This window comes from Oenanthe melanoleuca, chromosome 17 (genome assembly GCF_029582105.1).
Source record: "Oenanthe melanoleuca isolate GR-GAL-2019-014 chromosome 17, OMel1.0, whole genome shotgun sequence".
NCBI classification, from domain to species: domain Eukaryota; kingdom Metazoa; phylum Chordata; class Aves; order Passeriformes; family Muscicapidae; genus Oenanthe; species Oenanthe melanoleuca.
In genome coordinates this window covers 5,786,291-5,804,218 of record NC_079350.1, presented here as the reverse complement: position 1 = coordinate 5,804,218, position 17,928 = coordinate 5,786,291, and the positions used below count along the sequence as shown (strand labels likewise).

General features: G+C 47.4%; 1 protein-coding gene across 2 annotated transcripts; it reads left to right on the top strand.

The window, feature by feature from the left end:
- The first annotated feature begins 110 nt into the window (after window positions 1-110).
- On the top strand, window positions 111-16,192 carry MIGA2 (mitoguardin 2). 2 transcript variants are annotated; one of them, XM_056504810.1, is made up of 16 exons: window positions 111-209; window positions 1,291-1,533; window positions 2,174-2,369; window positions 3,199-3,311; window positions 5,316-5,427; window positions 5,901-6,040; window positions 7,474-7,591; window positions 7,758-7,858; window positions 8,336-8,451; window positions 8,865-8,937; window positions 9,152-9,238; window positions 9,427-9,525; window positions 9,892-10,026; window positions 10,717-10,770; window positions 11,726-11,842; window positions 11,972-16,192. In XM_056504810.1, exons 2-16 carry the CDS (start codon window positions 1,438-1,440, stop codon window positions 12,173-12,175), a joined length of 1,761 nt encoding a protein of 586 aa, XP_056360785.1. In that variant the 5' UTR covers window positions 111-209; window positions 1,291-1,437; the 3' UTR covers window positions 12,176-16,192. The 2 variants fall into 2 exon arrangements, with proteins under 2 accessions (XP_056360785.1, XP_056360784.1); XM_056504809.1 differs by having other exon boundaries at window positions 2,159-2,369.
- Window positions 16,193-17,928: the final 1,736 nt, after the last annotated feature.

Sequence of the window (17,928 nt, the reverse complement as noted above, 5' to 3'; positions counted from 1 at the left end):
CCCCGCGCCGGGCGCGTTCCGATTGGCGCGGCGGCGGGCGGCTCTCCGCCCCGATTGGCTGAAATGGGAGTGGGGGCGGAGTCTCGTCGTGGCCCCGCCCCCGGCGGGGTGGGCTGCGGCGCGGGGGAAGGAGACGCTGCCCTTCCGCGGCCATGGCGCGCGGCGCGGGGAGAGGGCGCCGAGCGGGGCCGCGCGCCCCCCCTGCCGCGGTGAGTGGTGCCGCCCGCGCCCGCTCGCGGGGCCGGGCCCGCTGGGCCGCACCATCGCTAGTGGGGGGGGGAAGCAGAGGGGAGCGCCGAGCCGGGGACCCCCGGCTGAAGCCGGTCATGGGGGTGGGAGGCGCGGAGGGTGCGGGATCTCCGGGTGCGGGGGCGGCGGACGAGTGAAGGCAGGGGCCCGGGGATGCAGCAGGGGTGCGAGGCACCCGAGGGCGCAGGGGGGATGTCGGGGGTGCGGGGATGCTGCGGGGGTGCAGGAGCCCGTCCCGCAGGGCCCAGCGTGCTGCAGTGCGGGTGCGGGGGTCCCGTGGGATGCTGCCGGTGGGCCGAACCCCCGGCGGGCAGGGCAGGGGGGAGATGCCCGGGCAGAGCGGCTGCCTCGGTACCTCGGTGCCTGTACTCCCTACCCCGGCATGGTAACCCCAGGCTGCTTTCTGTGCCCCAAATTCCTCGCACTTTGCTGTTCTCACCTCTGCCGCGGCCAGGCCGTCGTGTTTAACCTTGTGAGGCGAGCCCGTGTCCGGTGTGCGGTCCCTGCGGGCTGCCCGGGAACATTCCGTGAGGTGCTGCGGGTGCGGGGCAGGGCTGTGTCACTCGGCAGGGTCACACATCAGTGCCTTCTGTCGCTCTGTCCTTGACATGAGCCCCGCCGGCAGCAGTGAAACCTCCTGGGCAAACCCCCTTTGGTTGGTGCCTCTCGAGCAGCGCTGTGATGCACAAAAAGCTGTGTGAAAACAGAGTTTTGGCAACGAAAATGTGTGTTTGGGATAATTGGGACTTTTTTTTGTATGGGTATTACAAACAAAATCCCTCCAACCACGTGCAGCCACAGGGTCTGGTACATGTCGAAGTCTCTGGGAGCTGTCAAATCCCAGGGTGCTGCTGCGGTACAGCAGTTTGGGAATCTGTCCCCGTGGTTGGCAGGACAAGCAAAGGAATGGCTGCTGCTGGTGAGAAGATATTTTATATTCACTGCTCCAAGTGACCTGGTGTCTGTTTTATGAAGTGCAGTGCGGGGAGGAGCAGGATGTGTGCTCCTCTCATTTACCCGATATTCCCCCTTTTCCCGCAGGAGGAGGATTGTTGGATGAAGGCCAACCCCAGGACTCTGAGCCAGATGTCAGAGAAAAGTTGGATTCTTTTGTGAGCAGCTCACACAGCATCCACAAGTGCCCTTCCCCGTGGCGGCTCCTGGAGGTGCCGAGGTGCTGGTGCAGACATGGCATTTAGAAGGACAGAGGGAATGTCCATCATGCAGGCCTTGGCAATGACCGTGGCAGAGATCCCCGTGTTCGTTTACACCACCTTTGGGCAGGTACAAGAAGAGGGAAAGGTTTTCCTGTCACATTCCTTGGGCTGGCTCTGCGGGGTTGTCTGTGTGAGATGGAGGCACAATGGGGCGGTGCTGGGAGATTGGAGGAATTGCAGGAGGAGTTTGGGGTGGTGGGAGAGAGTTGTTCTGAGTGGGCTTGGAGAGGAGAGAAAAGTGCTTCCCACATCCCTCCTTGGGAGAACACCCAGGTTCAATCTTTCTCTTCATCAAAGGTGCTAAAAAAAGACTTGTCTTTTAAAGAAGAGTAATATGTTCCTCTACTTGTGGTGATGCAGCACTTGGAGCATTAAAAGCTCAGCTTCAGAGCAGGTTTTCAGAGCTGAATTTGGGTAACCTGGATTGCATCTGTCCCAGGCTGTGTGCAGATTTTGCAGTGTGTTTTGGCAATGAGGATCAAGACCAAGTTCTCCAGGTCCTGTCAAAATGATGCTGCACAATCTCTTTGATGCTACATCTTAGTTGTGTAGCAGGGGGTGTGTCTTATGGGTGGGAGGGTAAAACCAAGATGTTTACTGTTTTTTACTGCTTTTAATTTTTTTTCTTTTTTCCTAATGGGCAGTGGAATTGGTTTTTCATTGTTGCTCTTCCATTTCTTTTGTGTTTAAAGTCTGTGTTCTCTCAGCTGCGGCTCTCTCCAGGCCTGCGCAAGGTGCTGTTTGCCACAGCTCTGGGGACGGTGGCCCTGGCTCTTGCAGCTCACCAGCTGAAGCGGCGCCGCCGCCGAAAGAAGCAGATTGCTCCGGACAAGTGTGGCTTCAAGCCAGGAGGGATCACAGTGCCCATCCTGCCAACCAGGAGGGTCTCCTCTGTGAAGAAAGGTTGGCCTCACAAAAAGGGGAAAATCCCCAGAGAGGTTGTACTGGGAGTGTGGGAACGTGTGGGCAGAGGAAGGCAAAGCCATTTGTGTAGTTCTTCCATGGGAATTCTGAAGGGCAGTGCCATGAGCTCCCCACAGGGTTTGGGCAGCAAAGGGAGAGACTCTGAGCTCACAGTCCTCGGGAACAAAAGGTGTCCTGACATTTTCCCTGCGGTTTGCAGTTCCCATCCCCTTTCCTGCAGGCAGCCTGTGGACCATTACCAGGCTGCCCCAGTGATAATGAGGCACGCAGTGACCGCAGTGACCTGGTTGTGCATTGATCTCGTGATGTCAGTGCTCAGCCCAGGGGAGGGGAGGGTGGCCTGAGCCAGGCTGGGCAGTTGGGAGTGTCCATCCAGCTCTGTGGTGACTCCCAGACCTTGGGCAGCTTCCTCACCTGCTTGTATTGATTTTAGGCATAAGACTGATCCAGGCCCTCAGCAAAGCACTTTGGGGATTAAGCATTTGTTTGGTGAAACATGAAAATCAAGGGAGCAGTGTCTGTGTTCTGCCTGTCCTCAGGGAAGGTGGAGGAGTTTTTGCTTGATTGTTTCCACTAGCCTCTTGCTGTCCATAAGCAGTGAATCCATTCCTCAGCCTCAGGTCCCCACTGACACCAGTCTCAGAGCAAAGCAGAGCAGACAGGAGATCTGTGCCTTATTTCTAGGTGCTGGATACTGCTTTGCCCATTCACAGTTACACTGGACAAGGTGATGTTCTCTCCCCCTTCATTCCCTGCTGCAGTCACCTGGGCCTAAAATCCCGTTTTTGTGTGACCTTCCCAACTGCAGGATACTCCAGCAGGAGAGTCCAGAGCCCTGGCAGCAAGAGCAATGACACACTCAGCGGGATTTCCTCCATTGAGCCCAGCAAACATTCCAGTTCCTCCCACAGCCTCGCCTCGGTAAGGACCTGTCAGCAGGGCTGGGAGGTGTCAGTGCACAGACCTGGCACAAGATTACTGAGTCCTTGGGCTTGTGCTGGCCCATGGAGCAGAACAGATTGCAGTATAATTGTAGGGTGGGTTCTGATGTTAACCTTACACTGAGTGTCTTGAGTTCCCTGTGAGCAGCAATTTTTTTGTGGCCAGGAGCTCCAGGGTTCCTTGGCCAGTTCTTTGGCCAAGGAGTAGTCACAGAAGAGATTTCCTGTGAGACATGGCCATGATTTCTTGGAGGTCTCTGTGGCCCCCTCAAGGAGTTAGGCTGGATTGTTTCTGGGTCTCACAGCAGTGGGGAGCTTTTTTGCTTCCCTCTGTGGTGGGAGTTTGGGTGGCCCAGCAGCCCCTTCCTTCTGTGCTGGGGCTGCTCACAGCTTTCTTTGTTCTTAAAACCAAATTAACTACCAAAATCTGATAGCTCTGTTCAGGAAACAGCCAGGGTGAGAACACAGCCTAGTCCTTCTGCCTCCTCCAAAGTCAAAAAGCAGCCTATGTGTACAGGTAATTCAGGTTTAACCAGGTGAGAGAAGCCATCAGTACTTATATCCACCTTTTGTGAGACCAAAACTGGGAGCATTTGTGTCTTCAGGACCTGTTTCACATCCCCATTGCTCAGAGCTGATGTTCTGCTGGAGCAGGGGGACAGGGGTGAACCTCTGTGAGTTGCTGCAAAGCTCTCCCTCATCATTACCCAGCCTCAGAGGCTGCTTGGCAATGCTGGGGCAAGGAGAGGGAAAATCACCCCTTTGAAAGGAGCTGTGGGTGCCAGCACTGCTCAGCACATGCTGGTGTTGCTGTTTTTAGTACAGCTGAAGCAGCAGGAGTTGCCAAAATCCGCGCTGGCCGAAGGGTGTCTCCAGCAGGCGGCAGTGCCAGCACGGGCTGGGCAGGCACAGCATTCCCTGGGAGCTGGCATGTGATGGGATTGTCCCTGAGCACCCAGCTGTGCCCAGCTCTGGCCTCTTTCCCCTCCACAGGGACTCACATCCATGTAATTCCCCCATGGCTTCTCAGTTCACAGAGATGCTGTCCAGGTTTTGTATCACTCAAGTTCTGTTTCTCTTTAAATGAAAAGCAATCCATAAATACCTTTTTCCACTGCTGGGTAGGGATACCCCCCCAGAGAGGCATCTGTTTCTGTACAGGTGAGCTGACCATGTACTTACAGTTTTTATATTATTTGGTGGAAAAACAGCTCATCCTTTGCACAGCTGCAGGTTTTGCCTGTGCTCTCATTTGCTTCCTGGCTCCTCTTTGCCATGCAGTAAGTAAATTGGCAGCAGTGAACTGATGATTTGCAGTTCAGGATCTCAAGGTGATTTATTAACACTCCACAGGGACTGATCAATGGAGGCGGGACAGAAATTCATCTGTCAGCTGATTATTGTAGCTTTTTTTTTAGTACCAGGCTCATGTTTGGACATCCTCCTGTAAGCCACAGGAAAACACTGGTCACTGATTGTGTTGAATCCAGCACTTTATTGGGTCAGACTTTAGAAGACATCCATGCCCTGGTGTGAAATTGGACAAAGCTGAACTGACACTGCTGTGTGGATTGTCAAGCTTAGCCCTCCCAGGAGAGGGTCTGCTTACCAACAGAAGAGTGAGGATTCCCCTTGCCTTCTGGGGATCCCTCAGCTGTAATTTTTTCTGGGGAACTGTTTCTTTTGTTTGGACTGTGCTTGCTACATTTCCACCTCCAGTGGTTTTTGTACAGGCAGCTGGGGCTGACATGAGCTTTCCATCAAAATCCTGGTGCCTTTGTAGCGATTGCTTTGGAGCTTTCCTGGGCTGTTTCCTCCATCAGTGTTCTCCTTTTAGTGCTCATCAATACAGGGGAGCACAAGGGCAAACATGGGGAAGTAAAATGCCTTTTTGCTGAAGGCTGGTGGTGTTTGTTTCATCTTACCATCTCTAACCTGAAGAGAATTCAAAAGGCATTTGTTGCCCTCTGCTCTTTTCCTGCAGATGGTAGCAGTCAATTCCTCTAGTCCAGTACCCCCAGGGATGTGGGAGGCCCAGGCAATGGGAGATGCTGGAGCCATTGGTGATTCCAGTGCAGAAAGCCTCTATGTTCAAGGTAAGCAGGCACAAGGGTAACATTGCTCTGGGGGTGTTGTTATCACAGAGAGCAAGAAGGGGGTGAGAATTGACACAGAGCATCAGCAGCTCAGTGTAGAGCTCTAACAGAAAGTTCCCTTCCATTCTCAGTGTAAGCTCAAACAAAAATCCCATCTTCTAAAAAAAAAAAACAAAACCTTTTTTGTCAGTGAATAATTTACTTCCAAAATACTGTCCTTAAGCAACAGGCTCATCTTGTGCACAGAACAGTATTTTGGCAGTAATAGGGATGCTTTAACTGCTTTAACCAGTTTGGGGATGTTCTTCTAATTCAAACTAAACCATACTGAAACAGGAAAGAAATAGAATATGTTCATTCTTTCTATTGGGGAAGGATTTCCCTCTTTTCTGGCTTGTCTGAGTGAGCAAAGACTCATCCTGTATCTCTTTGTTCCTGGGACTCTCACAGCCAGTGTTTGGTTGGGTTTCCAGGCATGGAGCTGTTTGAGGAGGCCCTGCAGAAATGGGAACAGGCACTGAGCATCAGGCAGAGGGACAGTGCTTGTACCAGCACCCCTGTGCCCTGGGACAGCAGGAAACAGCAGGAGAGCATGTCTGAGACCATTTCAGAGGTAGGTCCCCACATGCTGAAAGGCCAGCCTGGAAGCAGTAAACAGTAGGAGGTTAAAAGGAGTGCAAATCAAGGGCAGAGTCAGGCCAGACTCTGTTTAAGAGCTGTCTGTTATCTGCAGCTTCCTTATGCAATGGGAGTGGGTGTTTTTAATTTCTTTCTCTTTTTAATACGTCTCGCCCCCTCATTCCCCAGCGCTTCCATCCACCTTCCAGCCTTGTGTCACTCACTGTCACACGTGTCCTCCCGTGGCACAGCCTGTGCTGAGGAGAGGCTCTGATGAATGCAGCACTGCTCTGGCTGGCAGTGTTGTCTCTGTAACTTTTTAATGCATTTAAAATGGAGATCTTGATGGTCACTGCCACTTCTGGGAGCTGGGTGGGGAGCAGAGCCCAGCTCTGTGTGTGGTAATTTGGTAGGAGCTGGGCATAGCCCTGGTTATTGCAGGGAGATGTGTCCCTCACTCAGCCTCTGCAGCTGCAGAAACCAGGATTTTAGGACATCCCCTTGCTGTCTGGGACTTGAGGACTATGCAGGGAAGACCTGTGTTAAAGGAGATCTAACCTAGAATGGCTCAGTGACAGCCATAAAGCTAGAAAAACGTGCTGTAACTCAGGGCTGTGAAAGGAGCTGAACTCCCAACTTTCCAGGAGTTCTCACTGGGAAAAAAAAGTGTTCCCAGCCTTTTGTAAACAGAGTCTGGTGTAGTAAGTATGTGGGACATTTGTCTTTTGTGCTGGATAATATTTATCCAAGTCAAATCTGGATTCTGTTGTTGTTGGCTCTCCTTGAAAGGGCCTGTAGTGTTTCTAAAACTGCCTTAAAACCGGTTGATTCATTGTAAAAATAGATTTTGTACTTCTTATTAATGCTTCTGTCTTCTGGGTGAGATACTCATGCAAACATAGGGGCATGAAGGCAAGATGCTGTTTAAGTCTTATTTTCTCCACAGCTTTTTATTTTCATCCTCCTGTGTTGCTTACAGCAAACTTTGCTTATGCCCAGCACCTAAATATTCTGTTACCCAGTTCTGGATATCCTGTTATATTCAACACAGGTTTCCTGATGAGATTTCTCCTGGAAGTTAGGCTAAAATTAAAAGGCAGGAAATTTAAGTGGTGTATAACTTATTAAAATACCTGTTTTTCTGGGTGGCAGGTTAAAGTTCTTTATTTTTTTCTTCCTTTTTTAACAGGAAAACAAAATTGTGAAGCTCAAAAGCCAGAGGGTTTGAGTAGGCTGTGTAGAAGCTTCCTGCCCCGTGCATTATTAGCTGCATTGTAGGATTAATGACTCCTCTCTCTTTTTATTTTTAATCATTTAATCTGCAGACTGCAAATCCCATTTTTACTGAAAATTTCCTCCCGTATTTGTGCTGTCCAATCTGTCTGTGCCCAGCTGGCCAACTAAGGGTGATATTTGTGTGTGTTCCAGGAGGAGTCCCAGAAAAGGGAGTTTGCTGAGAAGCTGGAGTCCCTCCTGCACAGAGCCTACCACCTCCAGGAAGAGTTTGGCTCCTCTCTCCCGTCGGACAGCGTGCTGCTGGATCTGGGTAGGGCACCAGGCTGCAGTAAAATGCCAATTTCCTGCTTGGTTTTATGTCTTTTCTGTAAGCCAGGTAAAGGAGGATTGACAAAGTGGGAGTGGAAGAGAGCACAGAAGCTCAGAGGAATGTTGGTCCATGAACTCCAGCACATTTGGCTTCTTTCTCTCTCCAGAGAAGACTTTGATGCTCCCGCTGGCGGATGGATCGCTGCGGCTGCGGACGGATGATGAGGACAGCTCAGCTTCAGAGGATTCCTTCTTCTCTGCAGCAGAGGTGACTGAAGTGGCAGCTCTGTGTCATAGTGGCTTGGAGGGAAGGCACAAAGGCAGCAGAGCCAAGCACATCTTGGGAGAGAAAGATGATCAAACACAGAGCAACAACCCCAGGCTGGGAGGTTCATGGTGGATGAAAACTTTTTTTCTTAGGAAAAGATTTTAATGAGGGGGATGGTGCAAGCTTTTCCAACCAGCACTTCTTACTACAGAAAGCATGTCATAACAGCTAGGAAAATGCTGTTATCTAATGTAGGATGGCTTGATGGTGCAAATTTTATGGAATATTGAGCTTTTTATTGAGACAGCTTTTGATGAAAAAAGAAATATTTTTGCATGAAACAATTGTCACTGACAAACTTTGTTAGCTGAAGATTCTCTGAACTAGGCCCACCTTGCTTTTGTGCAGTTGCTTGTGTATTTGCAAATATTTAACGAGCTCATTTTGTTCTTCCCACATCTCTTGTTACCTCTACAGCTCTTTGACTCTCTCCCCTTTGAGAAAATGCCATTCCACCTCTCCAAGCCAGTGGCAGCATATGAAGAAGCTCTGCAGTTGGTGAAAGAAGGGAAGGTCGCATGTCGGACACTGAGGTGAAGAGCCAGCTGGAGCTGTGGGACCTTGTGTCCCCTGGGGTGCTGTGAACACATCATCTGCCTTTGAGCAGCCCCATAATCAGAATAACCCTTTGGGGCTGTAAAATCACAGCATCCCTCCTGCTGGTTTGGCCTTGCCAGGGAATTAACCCTAGGTTTTAGAGACTTGCTTGTTAAGAAAGAGTAATTGTCCCAAGAAATTAGTGATAGGAAGTGAGACTGTTGTGGCACAGTCCTGCACCAGCCTGGCAGAGGTGCTCTGTTCCCCCAGGGAGCTGGATAAAGGGAACGTGACTTGCTTTTTCCTATGCACAGACTGGGAATTTAGTTTTTTGTTTTTAGGGGATCACAGTTGTAGGAACACTAACATCAGAACTGGAATTCACACAGTTCTTCCCCTTTCCATCTAGGACAGAGCTCCTTGGCTGCTACAGTGACGAGGATTTCCTGGCTAAGCTTCACTGTGTCAGGCAGGCATTCCAGGTGAGAATGGCTTCAGGTCCTGGGCTTCCATGGCTGCCAGCAGCATGCTCCTGGAGAGTGCAGTTTTGCTTCTTAGGTTCCAGCATGTTAAAAACTCACAACACTGATGTGTGCAGCATTGCACTGCTTCATGTCCTGCCCTTTTTCTTTTCTCCCAACTCAGAATTTGAGGGTGTGTAGCTGCTCACAAGAGACATCTGTGTTCCCTTTGCAGGAGCTGCTTGAGGATGAAAGCAATCAGCTGTTTTTTGGGGAGGTTGGCAAGCAGATGGTGATAGGACTGATGACAAAAGCTGAAAAGGTAGGAAGTTTGTGTAATAACTAAACTGTGTCTTGAGCACAGGGATACTTGTTCTCCCATCCCAACTCAGAGTTTGTCCAGTGTGCTGGAAGAAGAAAACTTTACCTGCATGCTGGTGACTACTGTGATGTTGATGTCAGCTCAAACCCAAGCAATTGAATTTCTGTTTTGTTTGTCTGCTCTCCCAGAATCCCAAAGCTTTCCTGGAAAGCTATGAGGAGATGCTGCGTTATGCCTTGAAGCAAGAGACCTGGCCAACCACTCAGCAGGAGCTCGAGGGAAGAGGGGTTGGTAAAGACATTATCTTTAAAGAGTTGCAGAGGAGTTGGAAGATAATCCTTGCCCAGAGAGGTTTTGGAATTCCCATCCCTGAAAGTGCTGAAGCCCAGGCTGGATGGGGCTTGAAGCAGCCTGGTTTAGTGGAAAGTGTCCCTGCCCATGGCAGGGGGTGGAACTGTATGGTATTAAAGTCCCGTACAAGCCAAACCACTGATTGTATTATAATGCATATGTAGGAATGGCCAGGAGTGAAAGACCTGCTGTTGAAATACGATTACATTGACTTCAGCTTGTTACATCTTGCTTCAAACCAAAAGAGCCCACCTCTCTTTTTAAAACCTGTTCCCTTCACAGACTGTTCTGCTTCCTGACAGGTGGTGTGCATGAGCTTCTTTGATATAGTTCTGGACTTCATCCTCATGGATGCTTTTGAGGACCTGGAGAACCCTCCCTCCTCGGTGCTGGCTGTGCTGCGCAACCGCTGGCTGTCGGACAGCTTCAAGGAGACGGTGCGTGAGACAGGGAGGGCTGGGCAGAGGGGGACATCAGTGCCAAGGCCAGAAAAGAGCATAACCTCATCTTTCCCAGCTGAGCTGAATCCTCTCTTTATAAATGCCACGCTTTCCTGAAGCTCCAAACAACAGTCTTCTTGTGCATGGAAGTTGTTTACAGGAAAGCTTTCCTTATTTTGGAAGTGTCTGGTTGGCAACCAGACTTATGGCTGTAGGGGCCTTTATCAGTGATGCCACGGAGATGTTAAAAGATGACAGCACCTATTTTTATGAATGAGAATAAAAGGGCCAAAATGCCGGGGAAAAAAAAGTGTGGGTTTTAATATGTGGCTATTCATTCTGGCAGTACCTCAGCAGACACTGAAGCTCAGATTGCAAAGCTTTCCTTTAGTCCTATCCCCCAGCTGTATTTTGAAGACTGATTGGTTTGATAGAGAGTAAAATGGCACTTTGTAACAGCTGTCTGCTTGGAGGGGATCCTGGGCTGTTGGGCATCTATGTCAGATCATATTAACAATCTTCAAAAACCCTTTGGTTTCTCTGGAATGGATCTGAAGTGCTGAATCTGCTTCCAGTTTGCTTCAATTTTGTCATTTTAGAGTTGTTAGCACAAAAGAGTGACTGCTTTGATGACAATGTGTTGGTAAACTTTGGGTTTTTTTAATGGACTCTCTCTGTTAATTGTAGGCTCTAGCAACTGCTTGCTGGTCAGTTCTGAAAGCAAAAAGGAGGCTTCTGATGGTAAGCAAAATTAATCAAAAGGGAAAGAATCTAATGTATTTGAGGCTGTAAAGAGAACACATAGATCTTGACAAAGTGCAAAATCTTAAGTGGTGGAAGACTGAACAGAGTCAGGTTCTTCGTAATGCTTTAGAGCCCTGGGGTCCTGCAGTCACTGCTCCAGTGCTATGCCAGTTTTTTAATCACTCTGAGTTTATTCTCCCTTTATCTTAATGTGAGGATTCAACTGACAGTGTTGCCTGCCTGGTGTTCCCTCTCCCTGCTCACAATACTGTAGGAATGGCCACAGACCCCAAGCAACAAGAGACTGCTCCTGAGTTGCACTTTCCTTGCTGGCAGCAAAAGGATGTTCAGGCACTGCTCCGCTCCCCAGTGTTGATGCTAATTACCCATTATTTGATGAGTTTCACTTAAATCTGTGACTTCCTAAAGTCACAGCAGCCCAGTTTATGGAGCAGGGGAACAGGAAGCCACAACTTCACAACCCTGGTTTTGCCACAGGGTCTGTGGCCTCTGGCAAGTTTTCAGCTCGATCCCACAGCCAGCTGGTACGACAGGGTTTGGCTCCTGAGAGAGCACAGAGAGAAATGAGAGCACTGGAAGTTCTACTGGTGCTGTCAAGCAGTAGCTCTGCCTTGGATATTTGCATGTCCTTTCCTGGCTTGGTCAGCAAATTATAAATAGAGGCTATAAAGGCTGGCTGGTGATTGCTTTTCATTTTCTTCTGTTCATTTTCCTCTTGAAAAAGCAGTTTAGAAACATGAAGATAAAGAGCTCTAGTCATCCTTCAAGGGATCTGAAAGATAAATGTAGTTTTGCAGGAAGAGATGTTCCAAATAGCTCTTAACTTCAGTTACTGAAGCTTACTGGCAGGGAAGTTGGTGGCTAATATGGAATAAGATGCTAATTCTGTCTGAGAATGAAGATCAACTAATTCTGTCCTTCCCTGTGACAGGTACCAGATGGTTTTATCTCTCATTTCTACTCCGTATCGGAGCATGTCAGTCCTGTTCTAGCCTTTGGTTTTCTGGGGCCCAAGCAGCAGCTATCTGAAGTCTGCAGTTTCTTCAAGGTATGTTGATTTTTCTGTACTTCATCTGTGTGGGACTCCTGTCTGCTGCCTAAAGCTGCTGATGTGTGCCTTGGTGGCTGGTACCAGCAGGTGGAGGAGGTCTGACTGCAAACTTCCCTTGTCTTGCAGCACCAGATCGTGCAGTATCTGAAGGACATGTTTGACTTTGACAACGTGAGGTACACCACAGTGCAGCTGCTGGCAGAGGACATCCTGCAGCTGTCGCGGCGGCGCAGCGAGATCCTCCTGGGCTATCTGGGCACCGAGACTGCCCCGGAGATGAACGGCACACTTCCTGGGGAAACAGAGCTGCTGAAGGAGGAGCTCATCTGATGGCACTGGAGGAAAGCACTTTTGTACAAGGACCTTTTCCTCCCAGAGATGGTTAAAACTACCTGCAGAGTGCAGCAGTGGCAGCAAGACTATGTGAACACACAGCAGTCTGGCAGGACCTTCTGCTTTTTGTAGCCAGTAGTGTTTGCTGGGATGGATCCAGGACCACTTGCCAACTTATGGTTTGAATTTCTTCTTTGTTCCACCTTCCTGTCATTATTATTAATTTCAATGTTTCCTATATACAGTGTGTCCTGAACTGCCTGGGCCCAGATTTTTGCCCAGTTCTCTTGAACAGGGCAATGTTTGTACCTGTTTTGCCTTTGTGTTTCCTGGGAGGTGAATCCCTGACGTTTACGATTGTGTGTGGGAACAGGAATATCATTGGTAAATTCTCCACTTGACCACTAGCTTCTCAAGGAGGCTTTGCTTGCTTTGGGATTTTTATTACTGTTTTTCTCTGTTGTGTTCCAACAGACATAAATTACTGCTGATTTTTACCTTAAGTGTGGCAACATACTCAATGTGACTAGCAAAAATTTCTTTCCTGGGGAGGAAGAAATAGTTCTGTAAAGCACTGAAGTAAAATGCAGACTTGTAAGCATTTTGTAAGAAGCTCTAGGGAAATGGGTCTGTTCCCTTGGTATTGCTGCTCTTTGCAGACCGGATGACAAGCTCTGTGTCCTGGTCATCCTTGCTTAGGAGGTTGCTGAGGTATATGTTTGCCCCTAAGGCAGGTTAGTGTGAGAGGAGGGTATTTGCATTCTGCCTGTGCTTGCACAAAGTCTTTGACATCCATCAAAGTGCCTTGCTGGATTTCAGAATGAGCCAGCAGCAGCTTTTGCTGGGTAGGAGGTGTGGAGTGTGTACAAGCTGGGGAAAGGGTAATAATGTGGTGCCTATTGCTGTTGTGCACAGGATCGTGAGAGGTGTAGATGCTGGACGTGAGTTATGTGTGCAGAGAGTTGAAGAGCTGGGATCAAGCTTCTAGAGAGAAAATGACTCTTTAGAGTCTGTCAGTTCTAAGAAATACAGCATAGTTTTGGGTAATGATCAAATGTGTGTGTGTATGGTTGTGCTTCTCAAATGCTGTGATCCTAACTGCCCAGGCAGCACCTGGAATCTGGCTGCCTTGGGATGTGAACTGAGCTGGATACTCGTGTAGGACAGCAGCAGTGGACTGTGCTGCACTTAGCAAATCATAAAAATCACAGAATAACAGAATGGGCTGAGTTAGAAGGGACACATCGGGATTGAGTCCAACTTGTGTCTCTGTACAGGACACCCCAACATTCCCACCACATGCAGAAGGAGTTGTGCAAACTTCTTGAACTCTGTCAGGCTCGGTGCTATGACCACTTCCCTGGGGAGCCTGTTCAGTGTCCAACTACCCTCTCGGTAGAAAACCTTTTCCTGATACCCAACCTAACCTCTCCTGAGGTTCTACCCTCTCTCAGCTTCATGCCATTGGCTTGAGGCAGTTCTGGCTTTTGTGTGAGGTTTGCAATGATTTGCTGAGTCTTCTGTGAGTGTAACGCCACAGATAAAAGTAGAGTCCAGCCCATGCCTTCTTCTGTTTCAGTCCACATATAGGTCCAAGGTCAACCCTTGGAATGAGGAGGTCTTCAGGACTTCCACAAAAACATGAGCCTCACTGTTTTTGTTCCAGACTCATTAGTTACCCCTTGTGCCTGTTATGGGTGAAAGACACAAGGCTTACCCGGACTATTTTTGCAAGTGGAAAAAATACGTAAGAATCTGGAATTTCCATATGAGTGGAAAGTCAGTGCGTGGGCTTGGAGAATACAAATGCTTTCTTCCTCTTCAGATATCTAATGTGGATTCTGCTGGTAAAAGCAGGAAGGAAGTAAACAGAGGAAAAAAAGTAAACAGGAGGACGTAAAAGGAGCAGAGAAATGTGCTGAACCATGTGTTCTAGGGACACCCTCCCTGAGGAGGGAGGTGGGACCAGATGACCCACTGTGGTTCCTTCCAACCTGACCCATTCTGTGGTTCTTTGATTCCTTGAAATGTTTTGATGTTTGCAGGGGGGGTGTGTGTAGAGCACAGTAACATCTGGTGCTCTGTAAGCACATCAGACTGATGTGGCTTATCCTGGAAACCAGATTAATGCAATAAACAGGACAATGCTGAGGCAGAAATTAGGAGCAGCTGCCTCAAGTGAGGCTGCGTGGAATAAACTGTTATGAGCAGGATTTAAGAGACAGCAGTTGAAACTAGGAAAGGTCTCTGAGGTGTCTTGCTCCTGGCAGTGTGCAGGAAGAGAAGAAATGGAGGATGTTGTATTACCATGACACACCTGCTACATGTAAACGGTGATTCAAAAGTATGGTATATTCTGAAAGCAAGTTACTTTGCCAAAAAAATAATGTTGATAGTGCTTTGTGCTCTTGTATGGCTGGTTTAGAGGAAAGTCACTTCAGCAGCTTTTGTACAGTGGTTAAAAAGATGCTAAAATGTGAAGATTAATATAATGAGATGGACTGTAATTCTAAACAATTAGTGCTGTTAAATTCTCATTTTTAGTGTTGTTTTATGTGTATTTATTTACTATTTTGAGTGTCTTTGACCTCAGTGCTTGGGCAGCCTGCCTGTTTTGTGTACAGACAAGAACACTGGTGGCTGACTTTGGGCTTTTGCATCCTTGCAGGAGAGGATACTGAAACAGGGTCCCCTGAAGCAAACACTAACTTGCACTGCGGCTTTTTAAGCTGAGAAATTGTAAATTCCTAATCAATCAAATGAAGAAAGATTGTTTTATTACAGCTTGATGCTTTTCCTTAGCCTTTATTTCAGGTAGGTTAGATAGCCCTCCCAGTGAAGGTAGAGAGGAATCTGCCTTGGAAACATCCACAGCTTCCTGAAGGTCGAGTTCTCCACCTTTTCCCACCAGCAGTGACTTGGTCCTGCACCAGCCAAGGATGTTTGCCGAGACAAACTGGTTTTACCTTTACTGGGATGGATGCTTAACTTCTCTGCACCTCCCCCTCACTTCATCACCAGTCCCAGTGTAGCTCAAGAGGAAAGGCAGAAAGGTGTCTGCAGCCTCTGAAGGGAACTTCAGGGATCAGCAGGGTGACAGGAGCTGTTCCTGTGGAAGAAGCTTTCCCTGTCCTGAGCAGTGGTGTCAGGGACCTGCTGTGTTCAAGTCCTTTGGATGCAGCCCTCAGGCTGCTTCTGCTGATCCCACCCAGAGCAGGGCCCAGCCCAAAAGGAGACTTTAGTACTCACCTGTATTGCAGGCTGGAGTTAAAGGGTATGATGGAACACCTGCCTGCCCTCTGGCTTCCTGAGATCCCTAAAAAATCCCTTCCCCAGCATATTGTGTTTAGCAACAGAAATTCTTCAGTATTAGTAGCAGCTGTGTATTTGGGTAGAATCCCTTGAGATAAGGCATTCACCTTTTTTAATGATGAACTCTTATTCTCAAGGGGTTAAATCATCCTGGGCTGAGACTTGCAAGATTTTAACACTGATGGGGATTTAAGGTGGGTTAGCAGCTATGAAATAAAATCCCTCAATAGTGTCTGATGCTTAAACAGAATTTAAAATATGCATGCCTTTCATTTTTTATGTGGAGGTTGTAACAAGATTCACCAGAGGTTAAAGTACATCCTGGGTACTTTAGTATGTATGTAGAGACTATGCCAAATGGCTCTAGGAGGGTCTTTATGATCTTTAAAGCACATTAATAAAAAATTGTGAGGAAAAATCTGCCTTGTATCTACAAGGTAAGTGTGGCTTTGAAGAGCGTGACTTGTCTCATACAGGAAGGTGGGAAAGCAGGATTTTTTTTATCCCTCTTCAGTAGAACATTCCTCTGCCATATCTGAAACTAATGAATGTAAACTTGTGCCTATTTTTTTCTTGATTTCCTAAAGGTGTAAAAATCTGTTCTTGTTTTGCTTCTATCCTTTTCTTTGCAGCTAATTTTTAAAAGATATCTTTAATCTTAGGATGTGGGCATTACAAGTAAAATAAAACTTTCCTTCATGATTGTGTTTTTTTTCCTAAATTTCCTGGTGAAACATGCTAGAAACGCAGTCATTGGTTTCTAATTTAGGTGACAGTTGTCTGCTGCTAGTGATGGTACCAAACAAGGCTTGCTGTTCCTAGGGCTAAAATGAGGAACTTGGAAGGTTTAAATGTAAAGTTAATGGGTTTGATTGCATGGGGAGTCTTCCTGGGTCTACTGACGAGTCCACAGATGAAGTGGGCTATAAAGTAAACAAAACAACTCCTTGTACTTTGAGCTGTGGTTGTAAGCTGTGGGGTTTCATTTTTCAGATTTTTCTGTCGTGGTTTGGCTGTGTTGGGGTGTGGTGTGAGCCCGCTGTGATGAAGAGATAACAGAAATCCCAGTGAGGAGCAGAACCTCTTAAACATTGTCCAAGTTTATGTAGCATTTAGCAGCTCCCCAAACTCTGTGAAACCCAAACTAAAGCCTGTGGGTTGGTATCAGAGCTGTCTATCTGCTGAGCAAGGCAAGAAAATCATCTTCTTGCTCTTCTGAAACAACTACAGTGGATTTAAATACTTTCATTTTCAAACAATAGAGAAACCAGACTGAATCAGATCAGCTGTTTCTTCCACACACTGATTAAAATTTCATCCCTATGCTTAAAAATTAAAAAAGTAAAAACGAGTCTCTGTTAGCGTTAATGCAAGCCTGTCATGAACTTGGAAATATGCAAATAAAATGTTCATGGATAGGAAAATTTTTGTCTCACGCCACACCCTGATCATTAGTTGAGAGAGTTAAAAGGAGTTTATCTCAGTTTCCATGGAGTCAGACTCCACACTCATTACAGCTCCAGAGCAGCTTTGTGCTTTCTTGTGCTGAGGCACAGAGCAAAGGCTGCTCCGTGTATTGACATTTTTTTCTCCTGTTCAGGAAGGAGTGGGTGAATACAGCAATGAAGCCCACAATTTTCAGTACTTGTCATGGTACATAGATCAAATGTAATCCACTCTGCCAGCATAACTCTACATTCAATAGCTTGGAAAGGAGGAGATGTATTTAACTTGAATAATGAAAGGAGTAAATCACTCATGCTCCCTCATAGCAGTCTTCTGCAATGAACTGAGCTCCTGCAGTAAATATTTTCTCTTTCTTTCCAAATAATAAGACTTTAATGCTATTTTACTTCTTGAAATGCCAGGTAGAATGTCAGCTATGAAGAGCTTGTTGAAATTAATGGGACATAATCATAATTGAAGTGGGTATATTACAACTGCAGAAAAAATGAATTTTCTACCCTGTTTGAAATCTTAATTAAAGGGATAGAAATCCTGGTCCTTGTGCTTCCCTGACACAGATCGAAGGTGACTCCATGACTGTGTTGATTCCTTCTTGCAGGCCTCTTGCATATTTATTTTTCTGTAAGTTTTACTTTTTTTATATTGAATTAACTTTGGTTGTTTGGTCTGAAGGTGACTTTGCCTTTTGAAAGCTTTTTTGTCCAATGCTGCTCCATGTTCTGCTTTTCCTCAGGCTCCCCAGGTAAGTCTTATTTCTGGGGTCACATTCGTGTTATTTAAAAAAAAATCCAAATATGCATTTTCAATGGCGCTTGGACATTATGAGTAAGTCACTCCTGTGCGGGCAAAGAGAAATATACCCGGGGTAGGGCAGTGATGCTGTGCTGTAGAGCCGAATGTAAGTAATACCCTTTTGAAATGAACGATTCTCATTTAAATCCATATATATATTTGTAAGTCCGTCGGTTTTT

What these genes read in the sequence shown, in the direction of transcription:
- MIGA2 (XM_056504809.1), top strand. Translation starts at nt 1,438, where the DNA reads ATGGCATTTAGAAGGACAGAGGGAATGTCCATCATGCAGGCCTTGGCA. An exon ending in AGAAAGCCTCTATGTTCAAG is followed by an intron (nt 5,428 to 5,900) that starts GTAAGCAGGCAC and finishes TTGGGTTTCCAG; the next exon opens with GCATGGAGCTGTTTGAGGAG. An exon ending in CCTTCTTCTCTGCAGCAGAG is followed by an intron (nt 7,859 to 8,335) that starts GTGACTGAAGTG and finishes TTACCTCTACAG; the next exon opens with CTCTTTGACTCTCTCCCCTT.